This window comes from Haemaphysalis longicornis, unplaced genomic scaffold (genome assembly GCF_048455015.1).
Source record: "Haemaphysalis longicornis isolate Haplotype H1 unplaced genomic scaffold, Haemaphysalis longicornis Haplotype H1 scaffold_5, whole genome shotgun sequence".
Taxonomy (NCBI): Eukaryota; Metazoa; Arthropoda; class Arachnida; order Ixodida; family Ixodidae; genus Haemaphysalis; species Haemaphysalis longicornis.
This window is the reverse complement of record NW_027526385.1, coordinates 48,308,939-48,324,417: the sequence shown is the minus strand read 5'-3', so window position 1 is coordinate 48,324,417 and position 15,479 is coordinate 48,308,939. Positions and strand designations below refer to the sequence as shown.

General features: G+C 42.4%; 1 protein-coding gene across 2 annotated transcripts in view; it reads right to left on the bottom strand.

The window, feature by feature from the left end:
• LOC144138190 (uncharacterized) overlaps nucleotides 1–15,122 on the bottom strand; it is a 30,667-nt gene extending 15,545 nt beyond the window's left edge. The window contains exons 1-5 of one of the 2 annotated variants that reach the window (XM_077670359.1): nucleotides 14,979–15,122; nucleotides 3,203–3,559; nucleotides 3,031–3,095; nucleotides 1,610–1,648; nucleotides 652–687 (exon numbers count right to left, since the gene is read on the bottom strand). In XM_077670359.1, the coding sequence (XP_077526485.1) occupies nucleotides 652–687; nucleotides 1,610–1,648; nucleotides 3,031–3,095; nucleotides 3,203–3,536 (474 nt within the window). In that variant the 5' untranslated portion in view covers nucleotides 3,537–3,559; nucleotides 14,979–15,122. Of the gene's footprint in view, nucleotides 1–651; nucleotides 688–1,609; nucleotides 1,649–3,030; nucleotides 3,096–3,202; nucleotides 3,560–14,870 lie in introns of both variants that reach the window. The other variant, XM_077670358.1, reaches the window with a different exon arrangement.
• Nucleotides 15,123–15,479: the final 357 nt, after the last annotated feature.

Genomic DNA, 15,479 nt, shown 5'->3' with positions numbered 1-15,479 from the left:
CCCTCACACCGCGCCCAAAGGAAGACGGCAACTTCAGACGTTTCTTCGACTGTCCGGTATTTCTTCACGCACTCGAAATGGCTCAGAGGTCTGAACAATCAGTGACTAGCCATGCACAATAATAATAATGCTGTATGGTATCCCCAATTTTCTATGTCTCTGTATTTTTTCTCTGCTAACTGCTTGGAAGATGGCTGGGAAGCTTTCCAATTCGGACTCCCACGCCTGCTTGTAGGTTAATTTTGAGGTTGGCTTCATCGTTACATACCTTAGAATAAATTTTTGGACATAGCTCACAATCACGATGACTTGCCCAGCAGTGTTGCTTCAAATGATTAGCATTGTTATGATTACTGCGTAAGGGATACTACCCCGCGAATTATAGAAACAAGAGGAGGATCGAGTCGGGTCGGGTTGGACGAATTTGCTTTTGTCAATGCAAAAATGCGCCTGTAACCTATATTAGTTTTTTCTTGAATTTTTTTTTTCGTTTTAGCACTTCTTTACACAAGACCGCTGCTGTTTGTGACAGTGGCTTATGCGGCATTTATCTAATTGTGAACGTAATCGGAGCTTCTTGTTTCCTCAATTATTTTCTTATTCATGAAAATTAGCATTTGCAGGTCCGAGTCGCTGTGTTTCGGTACTCACCAAGGCGATCCTCCGTAGAACTGCTCGAAAGTCTTTCTAAAAAACATAAGAAACGTTTTTTTTTTTTGCATTTAACATAAATTTGACAAAAATTTGGCGATCTTTGTCATTAGTTCCTTCTGGTTCACAGAGAAAGAGGACGTATATAACTGAATCCGACTCTTAGGTAAAGAAATCAGAAAAAAAAATTATTATCTTACTTCTCACTGCTACTTGATAAGCACTCGAACGTTCAATAAATAAAAATTGATCCTTTCAGAACTCTTTATAGACAAATATTCGCTTTCTTACATCTTGTTTTCACTTTCCTTCAAATTTACGCTGTTCTCAATTGGCTAACTGCGGTGTCGCACCCGTGTTTTACAATTTGAAACGCGAAAAAACTCCACCTTGTACGGGCATCATGTATAACTAATAATATTTTTAAGAAGGAAAACACATATTGGAAACACAATGATTTTAAAAAATAGTTTCAAAAGCCCTGCCAGGAAATCAACTCAGATAGTTATCATCGGATCTGTTTTTTTTTTAAGTATAGAGCACCAAGCAATAATGGTACACAAAATCTGCGGCGGAGAATTTGAACTTGATAATTGCATTTCGATCAGAATAACGACGAAGCTATAAATTTCCCTAACAAAGCAGCCTACATTACTCGACAGTTCTGTACAAGAACACACTATGATTTTCTATCTTGCAAAGGATATTGCTATTCATCGTTTGCGAATAGGACTTCATTCCCAACGTCATCAGTTAGTGTTTTGCATTCCAAGCGTATTTGTTAACAGCATTGTTACGGCAGAACATCGCTACAACATTTCTTTAGCAAAACAAATAGTTTTCAACAGTTTAGCAACAGGGTAAAAAGGGACAGTAGCAGTAACATGCGAAGCATGACTTCAGCTTGAATTTTTACTATTTCTGCTACAGCTTGAATTTGTGCTATTTTTGAACTTACCTTAGTTTTAACACATAGGCTTGCGGAGCCTTCGAGGCACTGTAAAATTTCGGGAAGAAAGCTTTCACAAGGTGCAAGCATCATCGGGGTGTGATATGCAATTCCTTAACTAAAAGCCCAACCTGTAAGGAACTAAGAAAGCAAAGTTTGCCCAAATTATGTACTGAAAACAAGCTGATGCCCTAAAAAGTCATTCGTGTTTGCATGTGGGTGGTTCGAAAAGAAATTGCTTGCGAGGCACAAACAGCACAAGCAGAATGTGTGTTCCATGCATTTATGCCAGACATTTGCTTGCAAAATCTATGCACCTCACCAGTGAATTGAGAAGAAGCTTCAGTGAACTCAAACCATACAATGAGTCTTAGTAAAGAAACGTCGTTAAATTCTTCTTATCAAAACAAGTTAGTATGAAGTGTTTTCCCCAACAAATGAAGTTCTTCAAATCACAATAAACTAATTTTGGGAATTTTTAAACATAAAATTGGGTTGTGGAGTTATGGGTTTCAGTTATGGAGTTATGGCGTTATTCAGATATGGAGTTGTGGGTTATAGGTTTCAAACTTTGAGAATAATTAAAATGTGATTTCGAGCAGGGCTTTGAGCCTTTGGAGTAGGCGATTTTGGATGGCTTGACTCTCATGACAGTACTATTTAAAACCAAGCAGTTCCTCAAAGTAAAACTAAATGGCTATTAGAAACGACACCCACCGATGAAAAATCAAGAAAACAAAAAGTATCCCTAACCCCCAGTTTGTTTTCAACGTGAAAGCACTGCACTACGAAAAAATATTTCACGAATAGTTAAACACCACCGGTGCTAGAATTTTGTGCGTGCGTGCGTGCGTTGCCTGAGAAAAAATGTTAAAGCATACTAACCACTGAGCGGGTTTAAATTGCGACAATGCTAAAAGTTTGCGAAGCCTCCGAAAAGCGTCTCACGGATATTGTCCGTATTTAGAAAACTCCATTCCTGTATCAACATTATGTTTGAAAAAATGCGTGCCAATTTATGGCGCTTTTTTTTTCAGTGTAGTGTACATTCTCTTCTGGACCATTATGGACATCTGCCACCTCAACCCATGACATGCTTTGCGCTATGTTTTATCAGGAAGCCAAAATCATTATAGCAGCATAAGAGGCCGCTGAAACAAGCCCTTCTTTTGCAAATGGAGCCAGACAACTGCTTAAAAATGCGGTAGCATGCGTAATGGTATTGTCGATTTTGAAGCTTTGTAACTAAATGTTTCTTTTTTCGCCTCAACCGTGAACCCATGGTTGAAATGTCATATAATTAAAAGAATATTTCCGTTTTACACATTTTTTATGATAAACGCAAGCATGACCTATAAAGGTGCATTCAAGAATGCAGTGAAATCTTTCTTAAATTGTAGCTGCAGACAGTAAAGATTTGCTTGTCTTACCTTGTTGATGTCCAAAATGTCCGGGAAGCTCAAGGGATAACATTTTGCTCGTGCGAATATCGAGGCTTGAAAAACACAAGAAAGTTATTCGATTAGCTTTTTCTTTCAGTTCAACAGAAGACAGCTTTTATCATTTTTTCTTCCAATCTAATGTTCGGCGAAAATGGCTTACGTCTTTTTGAAACCTGCTTGACTTGTGTACTTGGAACCTGTGAGGCTTGCTTTGACTCCTGGCGTTCAGCCCCAGGTAATTGCCCGGCAGCAGTGGCTGTTTCCGCAGCCTCGCCAGGCAGAGCAGGATAGATCTTTGCAAAACCAGTAGTTGTCTTGGTACCCACGGTCGGAACAACGACTGCACCTCCTTGCATAGTATCAAGGCTTAGCTCAGGGCTCTGGAGTGCTTCAGAAACAGGGTTCTCCTTCACTCCCACTTCAGCGGCGTAAAATTCGGGCACCACGAAGGCCACAGCAGCCACACATGTTGCAATGACCACTAGCAAACACATGATGGCTGCTATACTAAAACCACCTGCGAAAACAACCATATTTGTCCGTTAATTCTACACGTTACACAAAATTGGAATCTTAGTTTGTATTGTATCACATAAGCCAGCGCATGTACAAAACCAAACCTCATAGCGTGTGACACACTGTAATAAAGAAGATAATCATACATGCAACGGACGCAGATTCGTGGTGAAAATACCTTTACGCACTGAGGCTGAAACAACAATATTATCTACACGACGTAAATGGACGTCTTTAGAGTGTAGGCTTTCTTTCGTCAGCATTAAATCTAACGCTCTGAAGGCATATAACTCCACCACCAGACGCAATATATAGCAATTCCCGGGTGGGCTACTGTACTTATTGCAGGAATGGTTCTAACGCTTGTTGAGTTATCTCTTAATTGTCATAATTAGGAAGTTTACCGTAGAGTTGCATACATTTAGGAACTTCTGCCGTCTCTCAATACACGGGCTCCTGCAGGACGCGTGTGGTTATGGGAAACGGCTGGAACTCGTTATTTTTTAGAACCGCTCACTTATTCAAAGTATTATGTGGTAGGTGCGAAAAATACCCATCAGTCACAGTTTTTAATAAATAACATGTGCTCCTACTAGAGCCGTGTGGTTACAAAAATTCCCAACAGATCGCCAGCTCTATTCCTAGAGGTAGCTTGAACTGAATCTCAGCTTGAGAGAGGTGTAATGTTAGGAATAACACTCGCCTCTTCATGAACTCGTTGGGAAAAAATCCTGAAATTTTTGGGACACTTTTATATGCAGCATTTATAAGCGAAGACGAGCTGGGTGTACCAATGATCTGAGTAGCTATTGAGAAATCCGTAGAAACAGGCAATTTCCGAAACACATCATTCTCTTTATTACATTGCTGCGAAGAGATAATCTTGAAAAACAGCTTCTACGCATTTGCATTGATTACCTATATCAACAAAACTTGTCCGATAGCTCAACGAGCCTGAGATAAAAATAAAACCTTGTGGAACACTGTTCTACCACTTCTCACTCTCACAGGAGTGTAATTTGTTTTTAAAACTAGACCATCTTCAGCTCCTACTTTATATTATCAATTTGTTCCTGAAATTTTAACTTTTACAACCAGTGGTTTGGCTTGGTGTTCTCATCTAATGTTAGGCTTTTTCGGCCTGCCATAGGTGTAATTTCAAGAAATCCTTTTCGCGGTGCGCGCGGAGTCGCAAGGCGAAACATTAAAATCTGCTTTTTGCATGTGTAGGAGAAACATTTATCGACAAGACCCACTTGAATGTATCAACGAATGAAGCAAATATTGGGAGATCTCTGAAAACACTCATCTTGCTCCGAAATGCCCTAATTTACGCTGTATTAATTAGGGACAAAACCGTAAAGCTACATTATAGAGAATCTTACTGGCTACATATATCAGCAAAAAGAATTTCGGTATATGAAGGGGTGAGTGAGGTATTCAGGTATTTTGAAAACACAATTACACGCTTTTTTTCTATAGCAGCACTTTTTTTAAAAAAATCCCGCCTTATTGAGGCCCTTCACCATGTAGCTTTTGCAGCTTGGATTTCCCGCATATGAAACTTCCCAACACTCCCTAAGTCTCCTTCAGCAGGGAAATGAAAACGGACTCAGCGTTCGCTTCTAGTGGGTTTCTTCCCACGTATGAGTGCTTGGAAACGAAACCGCGAACAAGTTCGCTCTTGAAGCGACATCGTGTACTTCATTCCTGAAAGTGACTCCAGACGAACGGCTCATGTTAAAAACCATCATTAAAGAATATTTCCGATCTCTTAGGTGACCACAACACCAATCTTGGGTTAACCAGGGAAGGAAGGGGACAGAGGCATCCTTACTGTTCCGCAATCGAACCATGCCAGCGTGGTCACCGGCGTGGCTTCGTAAGCTGAACCTTATCTATTCACCTCTTTGCACACCGTGTTGTGTAACAGGTGAGGTGGCACATTTTTTTGGTGCCCTGCTGAGAGCATTCCACGGAGCGGTTAGCTTTGAGTAAAGAACTTAGAAGGAGAGCCACTCCGCATGCCTCTTTGGACGATGTCATTTAAAATAAAGGCCATTGGATCACGAGAGACATTTTGCGCCTGATCCTCAGGTTTTTAAATGATACAAGCCTCAGTGATTCCAGGTGATTTCCCGCCATAGCGGCAAGAAGGTGTTGATCGGGGGAGCAATTGCCGGCATGCCACGCAAGGCTGGTTCACCTGTTGATAAACATCACCACCACCACCACCGCCTACGCCATAAGGAATGTTTAGCTGTCCTAGAATCTCTTCTTCTAAACCATAACCGAATACTCTAAAAATGTTTCAATTTATCCATCTCATGGTGGTTACACGTGCAGCTTTATTGCGCCAGGATTTGTGATTGGAAAAAAATCATTCCTATCAAGATGGCATCCAATAATTTAAGGCGTACTGCTTTGAAACCTTTTTCTAAAACGTTGATATCGTGTAAAATATTCCGCAAAAATAAACTACAGCCTACGCCCCAACCTTGCCGCGGCGAGCACCTCATTGTGTTCTTTTGCTGCAATGACTTGAAGGCTAGCACCTGCGCTCTTCACGAGGCCTTCTGAACACCATTTACGCTTGCTTGACACGCCTGTATTACCGCTCTCTCAAGTTTTTGTGAGAAGCTTCTTAATTCTACGAGCTTACTTTCTAACGCTCCATGACCCCGGAAGTTATTGAACATTGAATACACATGTCAAAACACTCGGAGAAGAACGCAGCTAAAAACAAGACGAACAAAAGAAAATCCACACACTACGCTGACAGCCAACTGCGTTTCACTTTGAACAGTAACAAATACATGATACATTTTATTGAACATAAAGAAAAAGTTGTTTGTCTCGATGGAAATAGCTCATGTCTAAGAAATCGATCATGTTTTCAGGTATACTGTCTCCGTTTAGAACAAATCCCCACCGTGTGTGCTCGCGCATCGCGTTACCGTTGTGTGGATCTTGAAAGACTCGTCGATTGCCCTCCTACGTTTCTCGTGAAATGCGTTTCCAAATGGTGGTGTCATCGGACGCCGGCACCATTGTCTCTGTTCGCCGCCTACATTCGTTTCGTTTTTTTAACACGAGGTCGCGGGTTCGAATGCCGGCCACGGCGGCCGCTTTTCTGATGGAGGCGAAAAGCAAAAACGCCCGAGTGTACGAGATTTCGGCGCACGTTCAAGATCCCCAGGTGGTTAAAATTAATCCGCAGCCCTCCACTACAGCGCGCCTCGGCGCCTGCGTTGCGTCGGCGCGTTAAACCCTACAATCAATCATTTAGTTTTTTAGCGCTGTATTTAATCCGCATATTTCTATGCCTCGCTAATGCCGACATTGCCCCAAAACTCACCGAATAAAAGCCGATTTTTTCGGCGATAATGATGATCGTAGGTGTAATGAAAGGTGGTTGGAACGCTAAGCTTTCTCTGGACCAAAGCCAATGTCTGGGAAGTTTAAAGTCAAAGATCGAAATCCAAATCGTTGGGCCCGAAACACACTGAAGGAAAGCCAATTGACGCACTGGGTTTCGCAAATGCAAGCGCCCCAAGAAACAAAAAATCAAAGCAGTTTAACTCAACGTGAAAGCTGTCGGAAGTGCAGAGCAATGATTCGCCAGAGGAGCTGGGGTGTCGTTGTCCGCTAATTGCTGCCACCCCTCGCACTCTTCGCCTTCCTGTCTCACTTTTCTCTTCATGAATTGAACAGAGGTTTCGTCCAATGCAAGTCAAATTTCCCGCCTCCGCAGTGCTCCCGCCCCCTGTGCCTGGAACATCCCGAGCGGGAGTTCTCTTCTTTTCGTGCTGGCTTTCATCTAGCATGTGCAGCAGCCTTACGGCGCAGTTTTGAAGGCGTCGTTTTCTGTCTTCCACGGCCACATTTTTTTTGCTCACTATCGTAGAAACCAGCCAGACGAGCGTTCCTAACTGTATAGGCGCGGGGGCTGCATGTTAATTACATATATTCGGCCGCAAGTGTGTCTGCAGTTTCCTTTGCGCTAAAAAATGGGGACATGTTAAAGGGACACTGAAGTGAATTTGTCAAGCTCCTGTTTTTGCTTGCACTGCGTATACTGGCTCAAATTACCACACTTTTCATCGTTTATCCGGTTGATCAGTCGTTAATTATTTTATAAAGCGGGAAAGGAGAAAAACTACCATGCACGGTGTGTGGCGGCCGCACCAACTAAAGCTGTGACGTCGCGAGGAGATGGCACCGTGATTGGACGATGTCCGAGGTTAGCATTCAAACAAGTTTCGGTTTCGGTTCTGTAAAAGATGTTTGACATCCGACGTCATCGTTGGATGGGCGTTTTTGATATCTCAGTAATCGCCGTACCGCCCTTCTGCCATATTGTCGGCTGTAAAATGCCTGAGATAAGCCTCCCAGGACGGCTTGGAATCGTAGAAATCACTAGCCGAGGCCTACGCATGGATGACGCCCTCCGCGTCTCCGCTGACGCTCAAATGCCATGCGCTTTTCAATCATATTCGGAGCTTGCCTCACTCATGCCTGTATCGTAAAAAGCGTGTTCGCACCAGGCCAAGGGTGTGCTGATTCAGGCCTGTGCCGACTGCCCGCAAGCAGCAGCACGCTAAGCAGAACTCGCTAGAGCGTCAGTGGCAGTCTGCGCGCGTTCTGCAAGTTCGCTCGTGGAACAGTGAACGTTACGGCCCAAAAACGGCAAACTCAGTTTAGAAAACATCGGCCGAAAACGAAAAAATCGACTAGCAAAAAAAAAAAAAAAACGATGCACTCTCGGGGATTCGATGCTGCGATTTGCAAAACGATAACCTGGCGCCTTAGACCACTCGACCACAAAACAGCTCTAACGAGGCTGGATATATTAGGTATATAATGTATAACCAGTTTACACTTTTATTTCGTCTTATCATTTGGAGTACTTTAGGTGACTATTTGTCGTATAGCGCCCGTGCAGTAAGCGTCCCCCGAACTTCCACAATATCTCACGTCTAGCAATTGCATTTCTTGGACGGAACAGCGTTCGCAGAAGTGCGGTCGTGCTGCTGACCACTGTGCTTGTTCACCCAGCGCAAAAAAATGCTTCCTGCTCCCTAGTTTTGCGCTGTACAGTAAAAGTTTCAGTTGATTTTATTTTCTAAGTACCAATATTGACTTCGTTGACTCTTCTGCCGCCTTCAAGTGGCCTTAAATTTTCCTACTAGCGTAAAGTCAGCAAAGCGTCGCATGTGCGCTTGTGCAGCGCTTGTGTGAGGCGACCTTGACTCGACTTGGAGCTAGATACAGTGTACAAACTAACAAAGTAAAGAAAGGCACATTCTTTAATTCCCAAACGTGTGGTGGCTTAGTTTAAATTGAGTGAGCCAATTGCGACGACCCGTCGGCGGCCGGCGGTCTAAACGCTGTACCGACTGACTCGATCGGAAGGTCGGTGAACCGTGCAGTAGCGCAGCCAATTGCCAGCTCGTCTCCTCGTGACGTCACACGAAAGCACCACAAAAAATGAGCAAGGGTGCAGAGAGGGGGACAGCATTTTAGAATTGCTTTTTCTACTAAATAAATTCGTGTAAACGCGCTCAGAGTGGTCGAAACATGGCCTATGGACTCCGGACTACAATTTACGCTAGTAATCTCGCAATGTTTACAAATCACTTCAGTGTCCCTATAAAGGAACCATGAAGAGAAAATACAACTTGGTTTAATTTGAAAAAACTAGGATTCAGTATCTCACTCAGCTTCATTAGAGCTACAAAAGATGTTTTTTTAACGAAAAAAAGCAAGAAGTATTTAAAAACTTTCAAATATTGCGCCACAGTGACGTGCTATGAGCAAGAATTACGTCATACGGGGGCAACAATAAAACAATTTTTAGTGCGCTAACTGCACGTTATCATTCAAGTGATGCGGTCAAATGGAACTAGAGGCTCCATTACAGACGTCTAGTCATGTGTGGTCGCGACACGTCAGTTAGGCGGCCGCCAATCGCACAAACAAGGTTTCGTGAAGTCATAGAAAAGTTGCGGGAAATTGGCTAGGGGGTCGCGACTGCTTCACACGTTTTATTTAATATCTCCGTTATGTATTTGTTCGGAGATTGCGATGATATTGGTATCATTGTTATCCAGACTAAGCAGTCTTTCTAATAAACCCAGGTTGTATTTTGTCTTCATGGCTCCTTTAAGGGTGCCAGCGGTTCGGGAGGTTCGCATGGTTATGGCTATATACACCGCTTTTTCAAGTGTGCTGTTAACTCTTGGCTGCAAGAATGAGTCTAGGGACAAGCGGGCATCTTGTCGAAGCTTCTGCTTCGGTGCGTGACGCCGTGTCACTCTGTTTGGGTGCGTGGTGCCGCGTGATATCGTGACAGCGGACCATGAGACCGTAGGCGCGACGACGACAAGGTGGGCCCCTGTAGCGTCCTGCATTTAAAAAACTCGTTCCATGGTCGAATTTAAACCTGGGTCCATCGCGTCAAGAAGCCGACATCTTGCCGAGTGCGCCATTCCGAGTTTAGATTCTGGACTTTGACTTAGACTGCATTTGAGTCAGCTTCGCGTTTGAACCATGCTTCTCTTAAGAAAGCAGCTTTTATTTTTTTTTACCAAGCAGCAACACACATCAACTAGCCCTCTTTAGCTCCCTTTATCACTTAGGTTGAAATTATACTGCCTCAGATTTCTGCAAATGCAGACCTTCTGCAAGTTAATTACAGTTAACAAACATAGATAAATATCATTTGCCAAAGCAGACTTACAATTTGCAAGATGAATCTTGTTTATATGCCAGGCGTACAACACATTTCCCCTTGCTTCTTAAACACCAATTAATGTTCGGCAATTCGCAGTTCATCATATCAAGGACAATGTTACCGAGTGAATTAATGGCTCATATCAATTGCTGGTCATTGGTTCATCAAGATGATAGCCTTTATTTGCCTAAGGGAACGCTGGAAACTTCGCCCGTCTGAATGTAGGCTTGCATTTCTGTCACCGAAAACAGAAGTTCACCAGGGAAAGCCATTGTTTGGAATCCAGCGTACGTCTAATCCACCACAAACGTCAGATGAATCGAAGGTGTTTACTATAATTACAGGTGATTGTGTTGAGCATCACCGTGTCGTAAAGGCTGACGAAACCAAGCTCTTGCCCCTTCGGGACGTATTGGCGTATTAAAGAAGAGCGCGGGGTTCGTGCATATAGTCGCACTTAGCCTCGGCAAAGCCTTATTTCGGTATATGTTATTGCCCTTACATGTTTTCGAGGACGCAAAGCTCTCTGCAACAAGGGTTGAAAATAACTCATTGTTCAGGCCAGTTTTTTATCATGCTCGCTTAAACTATAAACCTAAGCTAACTTGCGGTCGCAGTGTACTAACCACTTTAGTTTTTAGTGTCATTTTAGAATCTTGCAGTGTTGTAGTTAGACTATATGGTCGGGGATGACTGATGGTGCTGAAGGGAAGTTACAAGCGGTCTGCAGGCCCTATCAATAAAGTTGTCGTACCGTACCGTACCGTACCGTACCTCACGTACTTTTTCCCTCATCTAATTACATCAGTGATAACTAATTAACCACACGTTAGTGTAGGCACTGAAGTATGGTTGAATCTTATGTATGCAGTAAACTTCGGTACTGCTTCAACCACTCTTATTCGGAAACATTTGCCCCACTCGCGTAAAGTTACATTTTTTAAAGAAACGTTTTCCACAGATTCAAGTGCACTAGACTCGCGGTAATTCAAACTCAAAAGAACGTCAATATTTGGTATGTATTATCACCAGTCTTAATAATCAAAGTCCTTATAAATGTAACCAGGGGTAACATGCCAACTTTGGTTGCAACGAAGCATTCTCATACATGCAACATTCATACGCAATACTGAATTGCTATTCCCACTTCGAAAAAAGTCACAAATGAATGAGCGGTGTATCTTTGCATGAGAGTTCGAAAAGAAAGCTTTCGATGCCAGCCAGGGCAGCCAGTTTATTGCGAGAGTTTTCTGCGAAAGTTATATATATATATGTATATATATATATATATATATATATATATATATATATATATATATATATATATATATATATATATATTGGTGAGGCATTCGAGATCTAATCGAAAGGCGTGGGTTCGGTCCCCACTCTGGGCGCGTGTTTTTCTTTCTTTCTTTCTCACGTAATTAATAATAATAAATAATAATGTAACGTCACTAACGGTAAAAAATATTCTAACCATTCCCCTATGCCTTCTTTGGCGTTGTAGACTGCCGGCATTTCTTCCTGCATTTTCTAACGAGCCCCTCATTTACAAAACCTATTATCGTGCTATATATATATATATATATATGAGAACGCAAATGTGCAGCTAGGAGTGGCAAAAACAGCTGTTTTTTTTTGGTTAGAACAAGCAAAACGTACGAATTACCCTAAATACCTAATCGATTAGTTTTAACGAGCGGCTTTAAAATGAAGTGAAAGCTTAGCAAGCCAACCAAATTCTTGAAATTTGTTTAACCGCAAGCTTTAATTATTCCAGTCTGAACTACCGTGAGTCTACTGTATTTCTTCAAAAAAAATCAGCCGGGTATGGCGATTTGTTCTGGAGCTTAAGCTACTTTTTTTTTCAAAATAGATAAAAGGTCGGGACACAAAGTTAAATATTTCCGTAGGCTGATTCCACAATTTTAAGTAAATGCACAAACGAACTCTGAATGTAGCTTGAACAAGCAGCACCAAAACAAAGCCAACATTTTGTTTTTCTTTTTTGCATGCTTAATGATTCGATGGAAGATTCTTTAAAAAAACTGGTAAGGCTTTCTAGGTCTTTACCATTGCCGTCACACCGCTGAATGGAACTTACCAATTTCGCGGACCCTGGCATGTCTGGTTACATTGAGCAAACCATTTATTTTGTCTTTAGTGGCAGCTAAAAATTATTTATTGAAAAAGACACCTCCGCGTATGCGCCGCAGTTTCTATGACCTGCATAAGGTGTTTGCTTTTTTCTGAGGTTCTCCATCACCAGATTGCTTCAAACAGCTGTCTCGAGGTTTTTAAAAGATAAGATAAGCGAAGATCGGCGAACTTTTACACTTGCCCGTATTATGAAACACTGTTTCCCAACTTAACGTGGAAAAAACCAACAAAACACGGGGTGCCTTTCACAGCCACCTCACGAGCTGTAGTTCAATAACGTCCCATGACCTCAAATGCGATTTTTATCGCTCTATGTTCTATCCAACCAGTTCGACCACTATTATTAAGTTTGGTTTTGTTGACGTCCTATACATACGACACACAGGTACCCGCACTTGGTTCCCTGTCGTTTATCTGTATGTCATCACAGCTGAACGAATTGCATCACTCTAAAGGAATCGTATAGAAACCATGCACTGCGGCGCACTTTTCCCGTAAAAATAATCTCCCGTGGTTCCAAAGACATGCGTTTGGTTGCACACTTTGATAAACCACTTGAACACGAGATTAGGAAGGGGTTATAACTCTGTTGAGTGTTTCTTTGGGGTTGTCGGCTGAGGAAATTTCAGCACCAGTTCCAGGCAATCAGTACTCATGAAACGAAGCTATACTCGGTTACAACTTAAGAACGGCAACGGAAGTTGCCGCTGTGCCTCATCACCTCAGTCACATGTTACTGCGCTCGCCGCATGTAGTGTGTTACTGGGAATATTTTGAACATGGCACGAGCTGTTCCCGCAATTTTCTGTACTTAATATGCTTATAAAGTACCGCAGCGACAGCAGACAAACTACTCGAGGAAAGTCAGACGATATCACGTATTCATAGCATCTCCGTTCAAAACGCGCTCGCCCGTTGACATCCGCGTCCGTCGCTTAGGCGGAGCAATACCGTATATGAGATATTGCCGTTCTTAACTTGTACCCGAATATACATATATCGTTCACGCTAAATACCTCATACCGTGTTTGGAAGGCTGTAGCTGAAATAAACAATTTAAAAACAAGTTCCCAAAGTTACCAAAAGCTTGGTACCATGTAAAGTGCATTGTAATCCATCTATCGTACAATAACAGTCTGCTGCTCTTGTTTAGGGCGATGGTGATGATAATTCTGATGCTAATAACATATTTGTAACACTTTTTGCTGTAAAAGAACGAATTACCTTTCCAAGAATCATATGTCGCCAGCAGAGTTTCCGCGGTACTTCATGTCACCCGTAGAGAATTTATATTGTATTGTAAAGCAGTCACAATAGCAAGCCCAGTTAACTTTAAGATCAAAATAACTGTATCAGTTTTTCATACTGTAAAGGCGAGTATAGAACTAACGTAACAGCGATTACCCTGCTCGGCTCTAATTTGTTTGTTTTTTAATCTTGCCACTTATTCGAATAAATGGCAAACGTGATTCGTAAGGACATCTGTAGATGGACGAAGTAGACGTAATTATGTATGTCTTCCGCTGCGAAGGTGCATTGTCAGTGACTCCAGCGAAAACTGTGTAGCCCCAAGAGCAACTCGCATGGAGGTAGATTTAGCGTAACAGCTGTGCCATTTTTCATAACGTAAAGTGAACACAGAAGTCTGCTTTTTTCAAGCCATGAACTGTACTTTTTTAAGGATTTAAACACTTGTTTACCCTAAACATCACACACGTGTCGACTCAGTACCTATTTTGAGACGCACGCGTTTAATTTTCGCTGTCTCGGTCCATTTCGGAAAACGGATGCCTTCAATTGCTTAGGTTTCACTTCAACCTGCTGTGATTACTTTGCGTAGAAATGTCCACCTAACTCTGGCTCCACCAACACTCCTGCTTCACGTACAATCTGCTTTTGACAGCAGATTGTACGTGAAGGTGATTGCGTTGTTTCTTTTCTCTAGCACTATTCCTCAATTTCGTTAAAAGTGTTCAAGATCCGACATCACAATTTTGCACCGGACGTTTCGAGCCATAGATTACCCGTTCGCAGTGCGGAGCGCAACTCAGCTCCTTAGGGTAATCAGTAAGTCATTTCAGTTGGATACTGCGCGCAACTCTTATGAAACTCTCATAAATCCCTTACTTATATCAAACCGAATTCCTCACAGCAATACAGAAAAATCGCAAACGCTATCAACTGTCCCAATTCTAATGCGTCCCCATCATGTAATAACGTGATAGAACATTACCACGTTTGTTCGCGAGCTAAGATTTTCTACCATTTACATCGGCCAGTCTACGAAACAAACGAGAACTGCTGCTGACAAACAATGAGTCCAAAGGGCAATGCTCTTATTTTATGCAATTCGCCAAATGTTTAAATATTTACTACACATCATCGAAATGAAATAAATAATACTGCAACTTACTAATGCCCTTCTTATCATCATCTTGCTCAGACTTCATTATCTACGCGGGAACGTCCCAGCAGCATTGCTCATGGCGAGATATATTTAGACAAATCGAAAAACACTTACCGCCGCGGGTCAAGATCAACGCCTTCGGAACACGTTTTCAAGAACTAATGGAGAGGAGACCACATGTAGGTGTAACGCGGTCCGACCCTTTTGTTCGAAAAAGGAGCTGTTGAAGTCAGAACTTTTGTTGCCTTCTTTTTTTCTTTCAAAGCAGTCCCCACGTTCGCACTGAACCATTGTTTGTGGCCTTCCAGGCGGCCATTGTTCAAACATATGTAACTGAAAGCAAGTCGGTCCCCGTCCTAACAAATCGACTTTATAAGCAGTGCAACACAATAAGCTTGCAGCGCATTCACCCACGAACAACGGCCGAAGCGCGGTTGCATCCCTTCGGCAGTAGGCAAACAGCATTGAAGCTGTTTCTTCAAGAGCAGTTCTGTATCCAAGTTCTTGGGCACACTGTTGCTCAACTCTTTGCATTGATTCCAGGAAGGCATTCGTAACAAGAAATTTTATACAGCTTAACTGTACAGGGGTAGATTCCCAGGTTTCTCTTCCTGA